Raw genomic sequence first — 20,739 nt, 5'->3', positions numbered from 1 at the left:
GGACAATAGCTGATGAGCAGCCGTCCTGATAGGAAAACTGAGGTATAAACTGGATTGCATTAGTTTTATCCTTTATGCTGACTTGGACTATGTCTCTGAACCCCAACAGGTGATTGATTAATTCACCAAAGCCATGGATTTCACCAAGAAATGCAAGGGCTTGGCTGCTTTGGGAACAGGACCTAATTTTCTTCAGATCTTAGCCAACTCTTAAAGGAGAATCTAGCTGTCTTTAGAACACTCAAAACCAGTGACACATTGCTTTGCATTTGCTTGAAAGAGGAGACACCACAAGGTAAGAAACCAAATTAAGTTACAGCAGGCTGAGGTTCACCTTCTTCTGAAAGGAGGTTTCCTGTGGACACCTGAGCAAGTCACTTTGGGTGCAGCAACTGAGCCAAAATGACAGCTGGCTGCTGCAGAGGAGAAGAGGCTGCATCATTCCAGCTTCTCCCTTGCCTGGCTCTATTCCCACCAGGTCCTTGCTGACTTGGCTTGATACAATTCAGCTTTTACAAGACTTACTCTCTGCCAGCATAGTCCTTTAATGTAGCGCGCTCTGATCTGGTCAGCCTATGCCTCTGTCTCCTCTTTCATTGTTGAGACTTCCAGAATACAAAGCACCTCAGTAAACAAGGACACATCAGGTGGACTTGCATTGCATAATGTGGTATTTGGTGTCATTAAAGGTGTTTGGGAGCATCTCTGGCTGGTCTCCATCCACTGTTCAAGACGGGCCAAATCTCCTAGTCCTACAGTAACTGAATCCCACTCATACAATGGAACAATACCAGAATCAGATACCTTCACTAAGATGTCTACAATATATGTTCAAGATCCTTGAGCAAAGTTCAAAACACTCATGTGCTGAGAGTGAAATTAAGTATCTCAATTCAGAACTGCAGCCCATCTACTGAGTACAGACATCCGTGCAGGATGCAGTAATCTAAACAGTCTGAACATGGGCTATTTGGAATGCCTAGAGAAGAAGACTCCAGTGAAAGCACAGAGATTGCCAAGCTGCAGTCTTATCCTCCGCTGCCTCTCACATCCTGTCTTAGACAACCAGCTCCAGTCATGTCACAGGGAACTGCAAGAAGTTATTACAGGGTTTTGTTATAATCTACTCACTGTCCCTACCTTGGAGAGAGAAGGGGTAGACTTGCACCACAGCCAGACACCGTCCAGGACACATTGTAAGTGGGAGATGATCCCACCACAGATACTGCTTCCACCATCCTCCCATCTGGCCAAGGTGGTTTGGGATCTCTCTGAGAAACTGAAAGAAAAAGAGCACAAGCATTCATTAGAGCAAGGAGAACAGCTGGTACTATACCCAGATTATTTTAATTTCCTAGGTGGAAACATGTCTGCTTGGGGGTTTTTTGTTTGTTTTTGTCTGGGCAAGACGATTCAAGAGTTACATTTGTAGAAACACATTTTCAAATAAACCAATAATACTGATATTTGGCAATTCCTTCTTCATTGTTTTCACAAAAAAAAAAAAGTCCATTCAAGAAAACAAAATTATTTTTGTGCCTGTTGTTCTCCTTTGAAAAAGTTTCAACTACCCCCATCATTAAAGAGTTTAATGGAGTATCCTGGAAAGACAGTAACATTAACAGAAAAGAAGAAAAAACAGATTCTGTTACCAGTCACAGCTCTGTCTGCGATGACGACTTCATCAAGGTAAAATGACTTGGATGTTCCCTTTTGCAGCTCAGGACTCAGCAAGTCAATCTGATGCACAAACACCGGGGAATTGGCAGGGAGGTCCTGGAGAAGCTTGGAACGTCTCACACATTCCTCCCAGAGGTCAGTGCAAGTAAATGTCCAGCTGGAAGACACCAAGATTGTACAATCTCTCTTTTGCTGTGAGGTAGTGGCAATAACCAGTTTTTGAGAGGTTTTGTGAAACTTCCAGGTAACATCAGATATTGCTGTTACTACACTATTGTTTTATACACAACACACTTGCTCAATGACTTATGATCACCCTCTACACGTCTTTGTGGAGTTCCCCACAGTGAGAAACCAAGCTTTATATCTCTGCTTAGGTGTCCTCCTCTGCATCACAAGAGTGGGATGTGGGAATAACTACCACTGCTCTATTTTTGGCAAAAACACTACGATACTGTCAATGACCTCAGCAGGGGTCAATCCAGAGTTCAGGTCCCTTGAGAATACCAGGTGATTGCTCGAGGCTCCCAGCTCTCTCCACCATGTAGTAATTTAATCCCTCTCTTCCCCTTCCAGGCATGCACACACACAACCCCCTCACACAACCTTAAAGATACCCAAGCTGCCAACTTCAATTCCTGAAGTTCTTCAGAGACTCCTGATTTTTTAAAAGTCTGCCTGCCCCTAACTTTACTTCTAACACCAAATGTTTCCCACCCATGTATTCTAAGTGAAATAAAGAAAATCAAAGACTACACCAACTTTCAAAACTTCGTGTACCAATGGTCTCATAAGTTTCCTGGAAAAAAAATTCAGTTCATCTGTGTCAGTGCAGAAAATCCACTGACTGTTGACAAAGACACCATGAAATTAACGTCCTCAGAAACCTCCTGGTGTGCTTACCAGAGGCAGAGCAAACTCTCCATCTGTGCATTACTATGGTGCAGATTTACTGTGTTTACAAGGAACACGCAGATTTACGGAGTAAGCCCTCAAAAAGAATGGAAGCATGTTGCAGGAATGCCTTTGCAGGGACAGACAATGTGCCAGCTTACCCCAACTGACAATCTGTTCCTATACAAATGAGAGCTTACTTCTCCCAGTTTTCCTAGTACACGTTCTTACTATGGAAAGTGTCACCTCTGGAAACTGTGTCTGGATACCTTTTAGAATCAGTTTCATTGAAATCCCATGGGCAGCTGAGGTTCCTCTTCACTGAACACGAAGAGACATTGGTGTAGGACACCGAGATACGAAGGATATTACTCATAAGGCCTTTATGTGCAAAACACACCTGCAAAAATGGGGGGAAAACACTTTCACAAATCAAAACAGGTAATTTATGAGTAATTTCTGCAGAAGATATTACATTCTGTTTAACATTAGTAGGGAAATATTTCGCTCAAGGTCAGCAATAAAGCCCACTCCTTAAGGCCAAATTGCCTTGAATAATACCTAGAGGAGATTGTGCACTAGCATCCATCACTAGCATTGACCTTATCAATGCCCTTAAACATCTGCAGGGTGGCTGTCAGGAGGATGGAGCCAGTCTCTGTTCAGTAGTCCCCAGCAATAGGACAAGGGGCAATGGGCACAAACTGCAGCACAGGAAGTTCCACCTCAACGTGAGGAAAAACTTCTTTACTGTGAGGGTGATGGAGCACTGGAACAGGCTGTCCAGAGAGGTTGTGGAGTCTCCTTCTCTTGGAGACCTTCCAAACCCAACTGGACACGTTCCTGTGCAAACTGCCCTGGGTGATCCTGCCTTGGCAGGGACGTTGGACCAGATGATGTTCAGAGGTCCCTTCCAACCCCTATCATTCTGTGATTCTGTGATCCAGGTGGCCTGTGTGCTCCCACAGAGCCTGAAACTGCTCCCTTTGGCTTCAGTGAGATTTTGGGCAAAACATAGCTGGGAATCACCAACAGCCATGTCAAGGATCTAGGAGGGAGGAAAGGAGCCCTGGAGGAGTTTGTGAGACTTGCAAGGTACAAGGTTTCAGATGGGTGTCGGGAGAGGGAATAGGACTGGAAGAGGTCTCTGAGGGGGAACTCGAAGGAGTCTGGAAGGACTGCAGGAGTCTTTGGGGACGGTCTCTCTCTTTCAACACCCAACTATTTGCCTTCCCACAGGTGGCAAAGAAAGGATGACAGGGCTGAAATCCAGACCTTATTCCTATTACAAGCAGATGTAGAGGATGAGCAGAAGATAGCCAGAGCAGACCCCCAAATAACATTTTTTTTTGCTTTTGTCAAGAAGCGGTCATTCCTGCATCTTTCATCTTTTCCCAACACCACCCCACCTTTTCCTTTCCCTCAGGAGGGGTTTGCATCCCCAGGAGCAGAGAGCAGCCAGATGTGTTAAGCAATATCCATGTCTCTGGGATCTCAAACTATCCACCCAGTCGACAAAAGACACTTTGCTCTTTCCACAAACATAGTCCAAAGACATGAGTCTTTGTGGACCTTGAAGTCTAAACAGACCAGCTGATTTTATAATGCTGATTTTGCTCTGAGTATTCACTCCCTAGTGCAACCTACTCATCAAGAACAACCACTTACATGTGAGTATTCAGTAAGATCATATCTTGGTAGAGTTGCTGGGGAAGTTTTCACCAGCTGGCTTGGTCTGTGAATGCTGAACCTCCCGCAGAAAGGCTCCGTACCACTGACAATGTGTTCTGTGGTAAGGAAGTCCTTCATATCTGATGGATTGAAAAAAACAAGAGGGGATGACGGGCTTGAAAATAATTCAGAAGACATCAGTACGGTCAAGGGATTCATGAGAATACAGGACACTGGCATCCAAAATTTGTCAAACAGTCCTACTCTAAAGTATTCTCCTATCCAGATAAACAGTGAACATCTGCAGGGCAATTGTTCACTAGTTTAAGGGTGATGAAAGGCAGGACGGACGATTAGATTACTGTTCTGACCATAAAACCTCATGGTAAGTAACACTGTCTTTAGCCAGATTGAATATTTTTGACCAAATCCACCCTTTCTTTCCAGAAAACACTCAAAGCTGGAAAATTACATATAAAGCAACAGTGAATCCACCTTCCCCTTTGGGATGCTTGTTCCACTCATTTATCAATGATGCTGATGAAAAACTGCTAGGATTTCTTCTGTTTCTAGCACATAAGAGACTTTCTTCCATCAGTAAGTACTGATGATTCAACTTTTCTTCCCATAAGAGTAATAAAGCCTGCCAAATGAAGTCAACGGCAGAGCTGGGGGATGCAGGGTGGAAACCAAAAGGAGGCAGTTGTAGTTCTTTGCACAACAGGCATTGGACTTGTTGAAATCTTCAGTGGAAAAACTATGAATGTAGTAATTTAGCTGTGTTCAAGAGGAAACTATGTAAGTATAGGGAAGGGAGAGCCACTGAAGGTACTTAAATTAAAAAAAAATGTATCACACTCAGGAAATTAATTGACCTGAAAATACTTCATATTTGGAGAGAATTCATGATGAATTGTTATACTTACTCTTCCCTAGGCACTCATTTTGGTTTCTCTTCAAGACAGGACACTGGGCTCAATGGACCCTAGGTCTGAATGTGTGTGGTTGTTCTTTTACTTTTCTGGCATTTGTCGACCACAATTTCACGATTGTTTTTCAGTCTTTTAGTATTTTCTACATTTTACAATCATCAATGAAAATTCAAGTTCTCCTTTATTCTATTTGTTATGTATCAAATTCTTATTCCCACTGTACTGTTGAACGATCATTGGCTTTTAGCTCAAGTTTTTCCCCTTTTTTGTTGGCAGAATTGTAGATTTGGAATCACATAATTAGATTAAGAATGTCCAATTGCTATTTTCATTTTTTTGCCTAAAACTTCCCTCCCTCCACAATTAAGTTAATTAATTGCTTTCCTCCACTTGGAGGAATCAATCACCGTTTATACATATTACTGGCTGGTGCCTGTTCTCTGTCTGTACTGAATATGAGGATGTGATACGAGGTCTTTAGAAAATCGTCTACTTCTCGGCATAGGATCAGTATACTACTATTGCTGTCAGATATATAAAAAAATTTTCTGATGTGCACAATACCTTTATGTTAGAAAACTATTATCAATAATTTTATTCTGAAAAACAATTATTGTTTTGTGCCTTGCCTTGACCAGTCAAGTATAACACAGATATTTGCACTGTTTCACTTTCAGACATCAAGAAACACTGAAAGCAAAGACCTCCAGAGTCAGAATCAGCCCTTCCCGCAACCTGAGCTGTAGCTATGGGCTACACCAGATTTTCTTCCCCAGCAGACATATTGAAACGTGAATAATTTCACATGCTCCAGAACTTGGATTTTTTGTCTCTACTCCTAACATTTCTAACAACTAAAACATATTACTTGCTTTGATAACTGTGGTGTCGTATGACTGAGTCATGCAATGTATTGCAGAAAGAATCTCTCATCATTACATTAATCATGTGGTGTTTAATATTAGTTCCATAAACTCCCCCATCAGAATACATCCAAATAATGAATAGCTGAGAAACATACTTAAACCCATTAAAAGTGTACATTCACTGACATTAAAAGTTTAAAATACATTTATTTCATAAAAGGAAATCAACTCTCACAGTAAATACTGCTTATTTGTCACAGAAGTTCACTACCTTCTTTCTCAAAGCCATCGCGGAAAAGGATTTTAGCAGAAGTTGGCTCAGTTTCACATCCTATTGAAAGAAGTTCCTCTATTGCTGTTTGCACCTTTAAAAAAATTAAGAACATGAAAAGCAGTCACAGTACAACAGTGTCTGACTCGTTTCAGCAGAAAGCTTCAACACACAAGTTATCGCTGCATTTTTCATCAACTAGGGACCTGAGGCAAGGCAGTTCTGAATGAGCAGGTAGTCAAATGGAGCTGAATTTTATTCTCTGCAACACAGAGCATAAAATTCCAGGTCTGATACCCTTCAGGGGTGTGAAGCATCCTCTAGTTGTCCAGCGGCCTCCTCAGAAAGGTGCAGATTTCTTACCCGAGCTATATCACAGTGTGAGCATTTGCAAGTTCCTCCAGGCTCCACCAGCTATGTTGACCAGATGTCCAACAGCTATCATGGAGCTATCACCCAGGGTAGTTTTGGCAGTGACCAACTGCTGCATCAAGAGACTATGGGATTTTGAAGAAGCCAGAACAGAGCTCCTGCCTGAAACAAGAGCCATACACTACACATTTGGTCTTAGAGGAGAAGTCCAAGGGTCCAGTACCTGAAGATAACCACACACTTCATTGCAGATGTGACAGGCCAAGATCAGATGCTGTGATATGCTTAGAATATATCTGGGAGTCAGTCCCCCAAAAAATCCCACTGCGAGACACTCCCAGTAACAAAAAAATCACCCCTACATCATGTAAAATTTATGTCAGCTTCTGGGCCAAACGCTTAACTGCTGTCAAGTACCAGAGCTCCATCAATTACGTGCCAGCAGAGGACTGGGTACCTCCATTTAATGACGCTTACCTGACGAGCCGTCGCATTTGTGGGAATCATTCTGTGCAATATGTTATTCCAGGAGATACTGAAACACCCTGTACCAGACACAGTCAACATCTGGCAAGCAAAGCAGCAAAAAAATAAATGAAAACAGATACAGGCTGCATGAGATGCACAGACTTCAAACCTGGTATCTTCTGTCAAGGAGGATTTTACAGCCAGCACTTTGCCTTTTTAAGCCTCTGTAAATCAAAAGTCCCTTCAGCTACTCTTAAACTGTTCTTGTCCTCCACGGTCTCTCCCGACACAAGCCTTGGGCTCCAGTCCCTAGATTAACAGGAGCACAAGGGATACCTGACCTGTGCAGATGTGCTGACAGCCACAAATGGTCCCTAAAGCTCCTGAGCTGCAGTTGTGGGGTTTAACCACCAGGAAAAACTTCCCTCATTGCTGAGCACTCCATCAAGTTGAAAGTTTCTATCATCTGGTTGCAATATAGGGTTGAGCAGGTAACACACACTGAGTGTGCTGTCACTAAGAAGGGGAAATAAAAACTATCTTAAATTTGCCTTAATTAGCATAAGCTAACAAGGTGAGGCATTAATGAGTGAAGTAAAACCTGATGGGAGTCAGCACTGCTTATGCTTTAACACGAGCAGATTATAATGCAACCTTAGGGTTTACATACACCTACCAATGTGTGTAAAAACCACGAACACCTTCAGCTCATGATGTTATTCTCATCAACTATCTCAGCAGATTAAAAACAAGGTGGGAACACATTTTCATGTCTAGCACTGATAAGGCCTTTACAGTTAGGGTTTACAGCCATCTGTGTCAATTGAATCAGGGCTACTCCAACTCCCAGGATCAAGCACACAACACCGACCTGCACTTCTGGAAGTTGCAAGGCATGAGCCCGAATTTCGTGTCTCTCAATGTAGTAGTTGTTCACCACGTGGGGATTCAGCCATGTGTTATGTATCTGGACTCCAACTCTCATCCCACTGCTGGGTGCCTTTCCATGATGCAGCGCTTCCAGGTAGTATCTTGAACCAGCAGCTAGCTCAAATTTCTGGGATTTTGGCTGCCAACGCTCACTCCAGCTCTTCACCCAGTTCTCAGACCACTCCGAATTGCCAGCAGGGAGAGAAGCTATTCTCACCTGTGTCCAGACCAACCAAATCAATCAGAGACATTTCTCCAGCCCCAAAAGACACTTTGTCCAATACCACAGCTCCAGAAAACCAGACTTGTGCCTACAGCTGGTAGCAGTGGGTTGATGGTTGACACATTTCCTCCTATTATACAGGGAAAAGCCATCATCTCAATGAGCTTTTGTTTAATGTTCAACACCACAAAGAAGATAATTCTTATGGGCGACCCTAGCAACTTTTCATGGATGACTTCAGTTCTACACCTCATGTCATCCAAATACAAAAGAATGAACAATGTCTACAACAAGCCTCCAGGTCCCCTTGCACAGATGGTGGTGATGTGCTGAACTAACAAAAAGGTCTTCTGGAAAATACATTGAAAGACCCTGGTTGCAAAAAGTGAGGGTTTTTTATGAGCTGAGTGGTTAATAGGGCCAACGTAAAATATACAGCTTTCACTCTGCAACAGATTCATAATAAGGGCCAATAAGATAATTCACACTAAGGAAATTCCCACTTGCTATGACCTTAATTAGAACTATTTCCTATCCTGATCTCATTTTTTCTCTGCCAAGAGTAATACCTTATGTTCTGGATCTTGGGACAGACTTAAGTAGAGAGTTGCCTGACCATCTGCCTGAATCCAGAAGGTGTAATTGTTGGTCTGAGGAGCCACAAAAAATCCACGAAGCCTGGAGCTAAGCAAAATCAGAACATCCATAATATACAAAAGAGTTACTGGAAAAAAAAAAAAAACAGCCCCACACCCCACCTTCACACGTATACTGAGTAACAAGGAAAGACTGTCAGACCAAGTTATAACAAAAACTACGAAATTTTAAAACTGAAGACACCTCAAAATGAGCCACTTCCACATTAAATGTCATTTATGCTTTACAAAAGTTTTACAAAAGGAACAAAACAATAAGGGGTTTTTTTGTTGGTCACTTTTTATGTGTTTCTTCTCAAGCAAAGCCTTAACCCTGAACAGGCAGGAAAAAGCTCAAAATCACACGTAAGATCAGCTGAGAAAAACAGAGAGATGATAGAAAACTGAAAACATTCACGCATATTGCACGGCTTTTCAAGGATGTATCTGAAGACACAATGGACCCCAACAGAGTTCATACATTTTCGCAGCTTGGGACAAATCAATTTATTTCCATTAACTCCACCTGTGCTGCAGCTGCACTCCACATCTGGCCAGAGCTCCAGTCCAAGACAGCTTCTAAATGGAGCTCATTCTACCTCTGCAGCAATTTCGTTTGTGGTATTTCAGCACATTGAGGCCAGGTAGTGCAAAAATACCAAGTGAAAGCAAAAGGAAGAAAAATAACACACTTCACTGCATATTTTGAGCTTCAAAAGGACCTCGAAACAGAGGCTTTGCTTTGATTTATAGGAGCTATGCAGTAAGGCTCTGCTGTAAAAAGCTGTCAGGTGTTATTGCTACACCTTACACTACCAAAGGTGACTGCCATGGCTTCATCTCTTTTTAAGATCACTGAATACCTGAAGGACTTCTTTGCCCCAGACAGAAATCCTACTGGGGAACTGGCATTAGGTACAAACTTCCATCTATATCCAGGACCTGCTTCTGTCAGATCAGAGGCGTCATCCCAGACTTCAAAGAGAAGCCCTCTGTTTCCTAGAAAGTTAAAATAAAAGCATTCTCAGTAGCAGCCAACAAAAACCCCAGAGCACATGCTAGATCAGTGGTGTAAGGAGGCAGGCCAGAACAGAAAATTTTAATACTAAATTGGCTCTGTTTGTGGGTCTCTTTCGCAGTCCCAGGCAGAACACAAATCTCACTTTAGGGAATTTGTTCTACCTTGAAATCTTTCTCCAGCAGAAAGAACAAAAATCTGCAGAGAGCAGAGCATCCGACCAAGCTCACGTCTGCTCTTGTAGGAAAAGGTACTGAGATGACACACAGTCAAAATGAGCTAAGCCTCATTCTATGCACAATAATTTCCTACTGCAATGCTCCACTCAAGAGTGTCCCCAGAAGCCTCTGCAGTGGCTCTAGTTCAGCTATCTCTCCTCTAAATATTACCCATACTTTTTTCCCCTCCGCATTTTCCACAGCCCTACACACCAGGCTGACCTTCCTTCCACCATCACCCATCTGCAAGTCATGGACTGAGCTCTCCACCCTGCCTTCCCTTGCTATAGAATCACAGAATACTTTGGGTGGGAAGGGAACTTTCAAGGCCATCTAGTCCCAGCCCTGCAGTGAGCAGGGACATCTTCAACCTGAGCAGGTTGCTCAGAGCCCCATCCAGCCTGACCTGGGGTGTTTCCAGGGATGGGGCATCCACCACCTCTCTGGGCAACCTGGGACAGGGGTTCACCACCTTCACTGGGAAAAATTTATTCCTTCTATCTAGCCTAAATCTCCCTTCTTTTAGTTTAAAACCGTTACCCCTTGTTCTACCACAACAAGTCCTGCCAAAAGGTGTGTTCCCATCTTTATTATAAGCCCCCTTTCAGCCCTGGCAGCTGCACTAAGGTCTCCCCGGAGCCTTCTCTGCTCCAGGCTGAGCCCCCCCAGCTCTCCCAGCCTGTCCTCCCAGCAGAGCTGTTCCAGCCCTCTGACCATTTTTGTGGTCCTCCTCCCTATCAAACCTGGGAGAAACTGCTTTGATGTTGAAGCAGACAGCATTTTGGAAAGCCTTGATTCTTGACTGCATTCACCACCAAATGATTTCTGCCCTCCATTTCTATATGTGTGTGTTCGTTTGGACCTTCAGTTATTTGCATACCGTACCTGGCTGGGGGGCACCAAGCCTCCTGCCCTTGCCAACATGCTCAGTGGTGCATCTGATTTGCTGGGGTGAGACATGCTTGACTTTACAGGGGACACCTGGCAGAAGAAAAGGAGACAAATGTGCGTTGTGAGACTTGAAAATACAGCTGAGCTGCAGCATGAACCCATCTTGTTTCCAGAAGGGGTCAACACTTAAAAAAAAGCCTGGGCTTGTACTATCAAGCAAGCAAAATCATTCATGCTCACAGCCAGAATAACTGAATCTTCCTGATGCTGAGTTCTACTACTCCCGCACCAGTGTCCACGAATGTCAGTTGGGTTTTGTGGTCAGGGCCGTGACCATGGTATTGAAACAAAAATATTTCACATATTTCTCCTCTTACCTGCAGCAGTGACCTGCACTGGCTCCTCAAAGAAATCCCCTGTGACAGTGAGATCAGTGCCTCCTCCAAGACCCCCGCCAGCTGGGAACACAGAGGCTATCTCTGCGGAGGAAGGAAAAGGGGAATCTGAAAACAAGCGTTGGAAAGGTTAATCCCAGTCCTATTTCTGTTAAAGCCAGCAGTGCACTTGCACTGTTTCCAGCCAGAGCAGGCTCCAGTGAGTGAAACAGGAATCTCACTGATCCTTCACAGGGGTTTTGGCAGCCGCTGGGATTACACCAGGAACGAACAACATGGATAACTTGGTCTGATGACAGGAGAAATACTGTCATGCTTGCACTGTTACTTAGCAGTGGCTGCATCTGTCATGCTCAGATTACAAACCAGTATATTTTATGCTATCAAGGAGCTCTGGGGAGGGGGAAGTGGAATTAAAACTGGTTTAATCCTTTTGACCTTGTCTGACTCACTTCTTAATTTAGCCTATAGGTTTAGATGTTACTACACTTTCCAGTCGTCCCTGAGGCTTCAGGGACAAATGTAGAGAGCTGAATATCTGACATCTGAGTGTCCACATCATGACCACAAGAATCTTTCAGGGTTTTACCTTTGTAATAGTCATGCCCTTTTACACTGGAAACCTATTTTTCTCTTTGATGACATTTACTCACTTCGCATTCAGATGTCCTAGTTTAACCACCCAGTTGTATTTGTATCATTCTGAAGAGACTAATAAAAAAAAGTGAGGTACATTGGTCTATATCTGCATCTTTTTTGTTAATTTGTCTTGTATTTAAACTTTAATTTTACAATATTGACTACTGGCTAGCACAGTACAGTCTACTGGATAGATCTGACAGGTCTTGTTTCTGCTGGTGCTCTGGCCATAGCCAACTGCATTCAGAGTTAGTTCATTTTACAATGCCTCAATTTGTAAATAAGGACATAAAACTACCCTCTTTCACAAAATGATTTTAAATGGTGAAACAATGTATGCTATAAACAATATACAAAATGCCGTCATGTATTGGCTATGTTCTAAGAATATCTCTTGAACCAAGCTTCTCAGCATTCATTGCATTCATTTCAGCCCCTTCAAAGGTCAAAACTTAACAGCAAAACTTGATGGGACCCTGATGGGGACCTGTGCAGGTGAACCAAGTGGTCTTTCAGCTTTATATAACCTCTGACTAAGGTCAAAGGTTGCCCAGTGCTCTGCAGTCCCTGATCCCCTACTTTTGCTTTGACTGTTGGGCATATGATCTTGCTGAATCTTGGACATTATTTGCCTGTGACCATAATCTTAAGTGGGTGTTCAGGATTTCATTGTCTCTTGTCTACAACGTAGCTGGAAATGCCTTGTGGAGGTTATAAATACTAATGTGCATGAATCTGCATTTTTTTTAAACTAATGGTGCAGTAACCTGCCATTCACCATTTACCCACAACTCAGTTCCTGGAGTGGCTGAACATCATCTCCTTGTAGTTGATGTGGGATATATCGCATCCTAAGGACTGCATTTCTAAACTCTCAATCTTACCAAACACAGCGTGATTTAAGGGAGAAAGGTGATATGAAGCTTCTCTAGATGCAACACCTCAAGTCTACTGCTGATCTGACAAGACAGGGAACAACGATAAAGTAATGTCATCCCAAATCCTGTCATACTGCTTTTCCGTGGCTGACTGTCTCAGGTTAGGCTGTCCAAAAGAGAGAGAGTTCAAACATATCCCTGCCTGAGAGAAACACTAACTCACCGGGGCTTTATGATACAGCCCATGGCAGCACACCCAGCCTTAGCACGTAAATCTGGTCTTCCTGAAATTTTTGATCTGCAGCTTTTTGTGTAGTCAAACCCATACCAGGGGATTGGCACACTCAAATTGAGGACACAACAGGATTGCATCCTTGGGAAGAGAAGCAGTGAGATCTTAGGTCTTTCCTCAGTGTGGGAGGGACTTTCCTCGTGTGCTGGGACATCCAGGGGACAGTGCAGACAGCGAGGTGGATCAGTGCAATACCTGAATGTGTTTGATACAAAAACAGCTCCTGTTTGGCACTGATGAGCCAAGCACCTTTGTGTACTGCTGACCTGCAAGAGAGAGAAAATGCCTGAGAGATCCTTGGCCATTTAAGTTAAATTAGACTTTTTTGCAGAGCTGGACACTCAGTCTCCAGAGGAACATTTCTACAAGGACCAACATCACCTTTCAGCAGCACATCAAGGCATTGATTCAAGGGACTCCGTTACATGGCTGAAACTCTTTACTGGAAGTACTGTCCTATTGTAAAGTATGGTTTTGACACAGTCAAAACCCATTTTCACCTCTTTTTATGGCTAAATTCTTTCCCGTTTGGATGAAGAGTTAAAAGCAAGGTGAAAGGATTTTATACAGCTAGGCTTAACAGATGACTTATGCTTTGGGCAATGAAGCTAAAGTATTAAAAGCCCAAAGCAAAGATGGTTTGGGGGAGGAACATTCTCCTTTTTTATTCCCAGTCTGAAGATAGTCTTCTCAAGATAGCAAAACCTCATTTCTAAGCAATAAAATACAAGGTTCAGTAAAAATGTCACGGACTTATCCTGGACTCAAATGCAGCTGTGTCCCCATGCAAAACCACAGAAAAAGAGAGAAAAAAATATTTTACTCACTTTCCTTTGTTAAACACTGAGAAGCTAGCATTGTGGGACCCTGGAGGAGAGAAAAGTAATGTTCTTTATGTCAGAAGTGTGGAGTACATCCTACCAAACCTTGTCCAGGTGTCCTGGGCCTGATTCTCTTCTTCCTTATATTTTCTATACAACAGTATAACTGTGTTGATTTCAGTAGCGTGTGTGTGCAGGATGTGAATCAAATATCAGCTTAGGGATCTTAAAGCCTTAGATCGTAGGTAGACACCATACTGTAGATATGTACGGTTACGTTTCTGAACCTGCAAGCTGAATCTCAGGATTTGGTTGTCTAAGCAGAAGTACTTTAGTATCATCTTAGACCCTGTGGATCCTATCTGACCTCACTTGCTATGTTAGGAAGGTGCAGACCTCCTTCAAGATCTCCATTATCTGACATCTCACTGGATTGCTCCTAGGTACCCCAAGGTATCTCAAAAGCTCAGGCTATTGTATCACGTCCTCAGTGTCTACATGACAGCTAGATATTAATCTATATTTTATGTATTTAACTCAGATCATCTTTCCCAAGCAGGAAGTTTGCTGTTCAAAGCCCTCAAAAGAAATCAGAAGCTTCTGCAGAGTTTTTTTGCTTGGAAGCAAGGAAAAATGAAAGGGATCCAACTTCCTACCAGAGAGACCGTGAATAGAAATGAACACCCAATTTATTCCTCTGATAAAGCAGTAAAGAGGAGGTCCATCACACATAAGAAGGATTAAAGTAAAAGTGGTAAACTGAACTAAGACCTGAAATGACATTGTTTGTCAGCAATGACCACATTACGTCATGGTTTCACTTGAGCACTGCACTTCATTTTCTCCAAAGTTGTGCAGAGGGTGCGAATCACGGCAGTGGCTATGTTGAAGACTGGTAAGCCTTGATCTGAAGCAAGTTTTGTGGACTCAGCCCTGACTCACATTCCTAACTTTGGAGACAGAGCAAGAACTTATGATCGACACCCTCCCTCTGCTCTCTGGAGTTGCAGGTGTAACAAAAACCCACGTTTTTTAACCCTTTCCACCAACCTATGTGGTTCCCTTCCACCTGACACTGCAGGGTCCCCAGTCCACCTTCGGCCCGAATAGGGTAGCTGTGGAGAGAAAAAGGACTTTGCTGAGCCTTGGGAGCAAAAAGAGCAAAATACAGTGAGAATCATCTAACCAAGAAAAGATCTGGGCTTTTACATCTAAGCTAGTCACACTTGGCTGCCTTCAGAAACAAGGGAGAAAAACAGGTGAGATGGGAGAGGAACAACCCATCTCCCCACTAATGATCAGGAGTTCAGCAGCTTAGGAGGATGCCTACCAGCAACACACAGTACTCCAGCCTGCCCCCCTAACCCTTGTTTCCAGAAGCTGATCCTGTTGGTGACCTTCAGAACCTTTATTTGAAATAAAAGCTGAGGGGAGACAAGTCTGGGCACATGGTGAAGGTGAATAGGAGGACAAAAATATTTCCCCTCTGCTTGTTCCTCTGCTTACAGATTATGGACATGCAGGAGCAGGTAGCAATTAAACCAGATCTGCTGGCATTACATCAACCTTCTGGAGCCATGGAATGACACAAGTCCCACCATCAACCCATATTTGCATTTAAGACCCCCTCCTGGGAGCCAGGAGGAATTGTACAGGGCAATAAGAGGGTGTGCTGCAGACCCCAAAAGTCTTCGCACTGACTTCTGCAGGAGCAGGCTTTTCCCCTGGTTCCCTGTAAGAGCAACCTCCCTGTTCCAGAGCTCACAGGCACTGTGAAGTGCATCATTCCTAAAAGGAACGCTGCTGCAGAACCTAGGGCTTTTTCTGTAATCCAGCAGCATGCAAGATCCCACAGTCTCAAGGGTCTCCTGCAGCTTACGGAAGACAAGGATGCATTAGTACCGACAAAGGAACCATGCCAGGACCCAGGCACCAGAACCTGCCTGCCTGTGCTGTTAAATTTTTAAAGCTCTATTTGCCCAGTCTGGGCTCAGGTCAGCAAACCCATCTTTCAAATTAGTGTCTCTATATGACTGAAGACAGTGCGTTGGCCAGGGTCAATAGGCAGCTTGGAACAGGCTACTCTGTTTTGGATTCTGAAGAGCTGAACAGACGTGGCCAGGGCATAGTACATCATTTCTGGGCTAGAGAACAGCCCCTGGCCCTGCCTACTTACGGCTAGAGCAAGAGAGCCAGCAGCTATCACCCACCCTTGTCACAGACCACGTGGTCAACTCTCCGTGGTCCCCCTCTATCTTAAGCCAAAGCAGAAAACCTTCTCCAAAAGCCAAGAAAATTTTTGTGCACAAGCCGTGCTGAGCCCTCGCACCAAGACAAACCAAAGGCAAGTCAAGAACTGACATGCTTCCAGCTCGCCTGTCAGCAAAAGTGCAGAGACTGGTCCATCCATCTCCTTCCGCCACAAGGATAGCTGGTCTAGGGAAAAAAAAAAAAAGGAAAAATGATATACATTACAACAAAGTTTCACAAATTAAACCCTGATCCTGTTAAACTCAGCAGCCAGTATTTTCAAATGGGACAGGAATTTCCTTGCACTTGTATCTAGCATTTATTAACCTCCTAGAAAAGCGGACGAACCCTAATCTCTCATATCTTAACCTGCAAAGTATATTACCCAAATACTGCAGGAACTGCACCTCTGTAAAGATTGTGGAAGGAGCACCTTTGAGACAGCTAGCTCTGAACAACCTGATGCCTCCTCGCTGAAGAGGAGGGCTGTAGTCTGAGCCTCAGGAGGACCATACTCACCCTTACGTTGCAGAAGCAGCAGGCAGCACAAGTACAGCATCATGCTCATACAGTGAAGCTCACAGTGCTTCAAGATGCAGCTCAGGCATTTCTTCATTTCACTAAGGGAAGATGCTACAAACAACCTCTGCTAGGAACCATCCAAGCTCCTGATAGGAAATCCAAGTACCCCCACCTTAAATAATCAACATGGCAAGGTACAGCTTCCATAGGAGAGTAGAAATCAGGTGGGAGAAATAAATTCACAGTAATTAGCGTAAGCAAAGGGTGGCAATGATTCTTTGAGAATTAAGAGGCAATTAAGGAAAATATGTAATTAAAACCTGTAATGCAAACACTTTGCTGTGACCCATGCTTCAGAGTGTAGTTTTATGAGGTTTTATTAAAAGAGTTTGCTTTTATTAATACAGCTTGCTGATATTGAGGCACTTTTCAAGGATAAATAGAAAAAAATCAGTGCTGCAAAACGTTCAGTTCAGCACCCCTGGATCATTGCATTCCATACAAAGCATAGAAAAGGGTGCAGAACACACTTGGAAATATAAAAATGGTTCTCTTTTTTGCTCCAAACCCTGAATCCGTGTTACTAAGTGACAGCCTGCTCTGGTCAAGTCCAGGTTCCCACTTGGTACATATTTACTAACACATCAAAAAAGAGCAAAGTATTCATGCGAAGCTATGATGTGAACCTGGCTGGTATGCTAAGATTTTGAGGCCATTTTGGTTTTGTCTATCGTGAGATTAAGCTGTAAATGAGTAATCTAGCAGTGGAGCCTGCAGGCACGTCCAACCTGCAGCCAGACAGACCAGCCTTTCTTCCCACTGATCAAAGGTTTCACAGTTCCATCAGAGGCAGGTAAAGCAATAATTAATATTGAACAAAGGATGCTGCTGTGCATCCGGTGAGCAAAAATGTAGGGCTGATAAATGGGTGCAGCTGGTAGGTACGGCACAAATCATGGCGTGACTTTCATTCACACTAGCAGATAATTTAGTTATTTAGCAAGGGATATTTCCATTCAGCCTGAGAGGTAGTTAAAAAGCATCTAGTGGTCAAGTATCTGCTGCTGGAAGTAAGATTTCTAACTACTGAGAATACATACCTTCCCTGGCTCCTGAAGTGATCCTTAAAATGCCAGCACAGCAACTATAGGTTAATAGTTTATCTTTAAATATGCACCTGGGCTTAGTTCTTCACTGACACAAGTGCAAGGAAATAACTCAGTAGTATCTGAGAACACTTCCATACATACAGAAATACATGAGAGACACGGCAGGTCATTGGTGCTCTTTTTGGATTCACTGTGCTTAATGTGCTGTTGTCCTGAAGTAAATTTTTAATATCTATCTGCTTTGCTCTGTTGCATGTAACCATAGAAGTAGCAGAAAATACAAACCAAACCTTCCTTGAGAACAAGGGAGCGACCAGAGAGGGTTTAAAGCAGTGAACAACAAAGCCTTTTGTCTCAAAGTACTTCTGCTTTGTCTTCTGACTCACCAGAGCATCTGCTTCAAACTAATAGTTTTTCTAAAAGTGCAAATGGAAGGGAAAATTTATTTAACTTTTAGGTTCTGACATTATTTTAATTAGTTAAATTTTAATTTGCTAGCCAAAATAAAATCTACAGCAAGCAGACGCAATTACAGTACAATTCACACTGAGCTGTGATTGACTGTGCTGCCAGTAAACAAACCAGCTAGCTTAATGGACCAGTTGCAATTAGATTAACCAAGTTTGCTGAAGCCCAACTCATGAGCTGCAATAAACCACAAAGGAAGTAAATGACAATTCTGGGCCAACTGGTTGCAATTTATTGCTGTCAAGAAGGCTGATGGAAGAAATGCCAATTTACAGGGACTGGGTCACATAGCAGCCTATATATAATTACCCATCAATATAATCCACATTGAAGTCCAGGGTCTCATATCTTCCAGCAATTATTTTCCCATAAATCTCTATTAAATTTCCTGTTTAAAAGGAAATGGAAATTGAAGAAAGTCTGTTAAAAGCAGAGAATTTATTTGCAGGTTTTCTGAGCTGAACAAAAGAAATTCTTGGTCTTTGCAAGTGTTGCAGAGAGGTGTCTAACTGGCTGCACTGATGGTAACTCTCAGCTTCTACCCATAGTCCAAGGTGACTTTGCACTTAATACACTTTTCCCAAAACACACATCTCTCTCCACAAAAAAAATCCATTCCTGATTTTTTAGGAAATCTCTAGTATTTGTACTGAGAAGACACTGTCCTCAACCATTTTGTTAACTAAACCCCACATTCTAACCAAAATTCTACTGTAGAACCTCATGAGGCAACCAAAATGACATCATTTGTACACTAGACAGGGTCAAGGTCTAAAGAAGGACCTCAGCATGTATGTGGCCAGCTGAATCACTCCCAACACTCCCTTGACCACACTGGGTGACAGCTTGGTTCAGTTGCCTGCACGGAGGTGTCTTAAATAATTTGAGGCACCCTATTCTCCCACTGTGGTTCTAGAAGGGAATGAGTCTTCCTGGTTCCGTGTCATATCTACCCTCTCCATGCAGGTTCTTCACGCTCCAGGACATCTCAAATCACGCTAGACACTAAGTGTAACTCTCATGTTCTTCACTGACTACACCAGGAGGTCAAACATACGGCTAACACATAGAAACCTCCGCACAGGCACCCTAAAGCAAGGCATGAGAATCTGGAGCTGAACTGCACCTGAAAATAATTAGAAGTGAGGGATGGACTTAGATTTAGAAGCATCTATGTGACCTAATCATCCAGGTACCTCTCTGCACTCTTGAGACCAAAATGTTTTGATAATCTTGACTTTGGAAATCAGCATTTCAATTTTCTCTAAAGAAGTTCGTGAACAAACAGAATAGACATAGGGGGAAAAAGTCTTCCATCTGCCAGCTGACTGTTCAGACCAAAACCAGTGACTGTCTCCTCATGTAACTTTAAAGTCTGATCTAAAGCCCCATTAACCACCAGGTCTGTATGTCATTACAATATAACCACCTAATAGCTAACTCTTAAAACTTTTACTAAATAGGGTCAGATGACTCAAAAGTTGAGACTGATTAGACCTATCCATCTGCTGAACAATGTCTCTTTACTCAGGCAGAGTTGAACCATAGAATAGTTTGGGTGGGAAGGGACCTTTCAAGGCCATCTAGTCCCACCCCTGCAGTGAGCAGGGACCTCTTCAACCAGAGCAGGTTGCTCAGAGCCCCGTCCAGCCTGACCTGGGGTGTTTCCAGGGATGGGGCATCCACCACCTCTCTGGGCAACCTGCACCAGGGGTTCACCACCCTCAGCATGAAAAATTTCTTCTATCTAGTCTGAATGTCCCCTCTTTTAGTTTAAAACTGTCACCCTTTGTCCTATCACTGCAGGCCCTGCTAAACAGTCTGTCCCCATCTTTCTCCTCAGCTCCTCCAAGCCCTGGCAGCTGCACTAAGGTCTCCCCGGAGCCTTCTCTGCTCCAGGCTGAGCCCCCCCAGCTCTCCCAGCCTGTCCTCCCAGCAGAGCTGTTCCAGCCCTTGGAGCATTGCTGGGGCCTCCTCTGGCCCCGCTCCAACAGGTCCATGTCTCTCCTGTGCCGAGGGCTCCAGAGCTGGACGCAGCACTGCAGGGGGGTCTCCCCAGAGCGGGGCAGAGGGGCAGAATCCCCTCCCTCGCCCCGCTGGCCACGTGGCTTTGGGGGCAGCCCAGGACACGGGTGGCTTCTGGGCTGTGAGCGCACGTTGCCGGCTCCTGTCCAGCTTTTCATCCAGTTGGGCTGCAGAAGCCAAGTACCAAATAATCTCGTCACTGTGCGTTACCCACTTCTCTTGCACCCAGTGCTGCAGACTCTCTCCCCTTGTGCAAACCCATTTTCCTGTT

The 20,739-nt window shown here is 43.6% G+C and overlaps 1 protein-coding gene across 1 annotated transcript in view; it reads right to left on the bottom strand.

Moving 5' to 3' along the window:
* The window catches only part of PKHD1 (PKHD1 ciliary IPT domain containing fibrocystin/polyductin), a gene marked incomplete at both ends in the record, with an annotated part of 271,978 nt that overhangs the window by 243,113 nt on the left and 8,126 nt on the right, over positions 1-20,739 (bottom strand). The window contains 16 exons of the mRNA XM_081997989.1: positions 1,141-1,279; positions 1,653-1,837; positions 2,844-2,974; positions 4,243-4,385; positions 6,315-6,408; positions 7,164-7,253; positions 8,026-8,301; positions 8,877-8,991; positions 9,806-9,941; positions 11,064-11,159; positions 11,447-11,548; positions 13,469-13,539; positions 14,101-14,140; positions 15,145-15,209; positions 16,456-16,530; positions 18,753-18,831. Of these exons, the coding sequence (XP_081854115.1) occupies positions 1,141-1,279; positions 1,653-1,837; positions 2,844-2,974; positions 4,243-4,385; positions 6,315-6,408; positions 7,164-7,253; positions 8,026-8,301; positions 8,877-8,991; positions 9,806-9,941; positions 11,064-11,159; positions 11,447-11,548; positions 13,469-13,539; positions 14,101-14,140; positions 15,145-15,209; positions 16,456-16,530; positions 18,753-18,831 (1,837 nt within the window). The remainder of the gene's footprint in view (positions 1-1,140; positions 1,280-1,652; positions 1,838-2,843; positions 2,975-4,242; positions 4,386-6,314; positions 6,409-7,163; positions 7,254-8,025; positions 8,302-8,876; positions 8,992-9,805; positions 9,942-11,063; positions 11,160-11,446; positions 11,549-13,468; positions 13,540-14,100; positions 14,141-15,144; positions 15,210-16,455; positions 16,531-18,752; positions 18,832-20,739) is intronic.

The sequence above is a fragment of the Phaethon aethereus genome (genome assembly GCF_964289735.1).
Source record: "Phaethon aethereus genome assembly, chromosome: 3".
Lineage (NCBI taxonomy): Eukaryota > Metazoa > Chordata > Aves > Phaethontiformes > Phaethontidae > Phaethon > Phaethon aethereus.
This window is presented reverse-complemented; position numbering and strand designations above follow the sequence as displayed.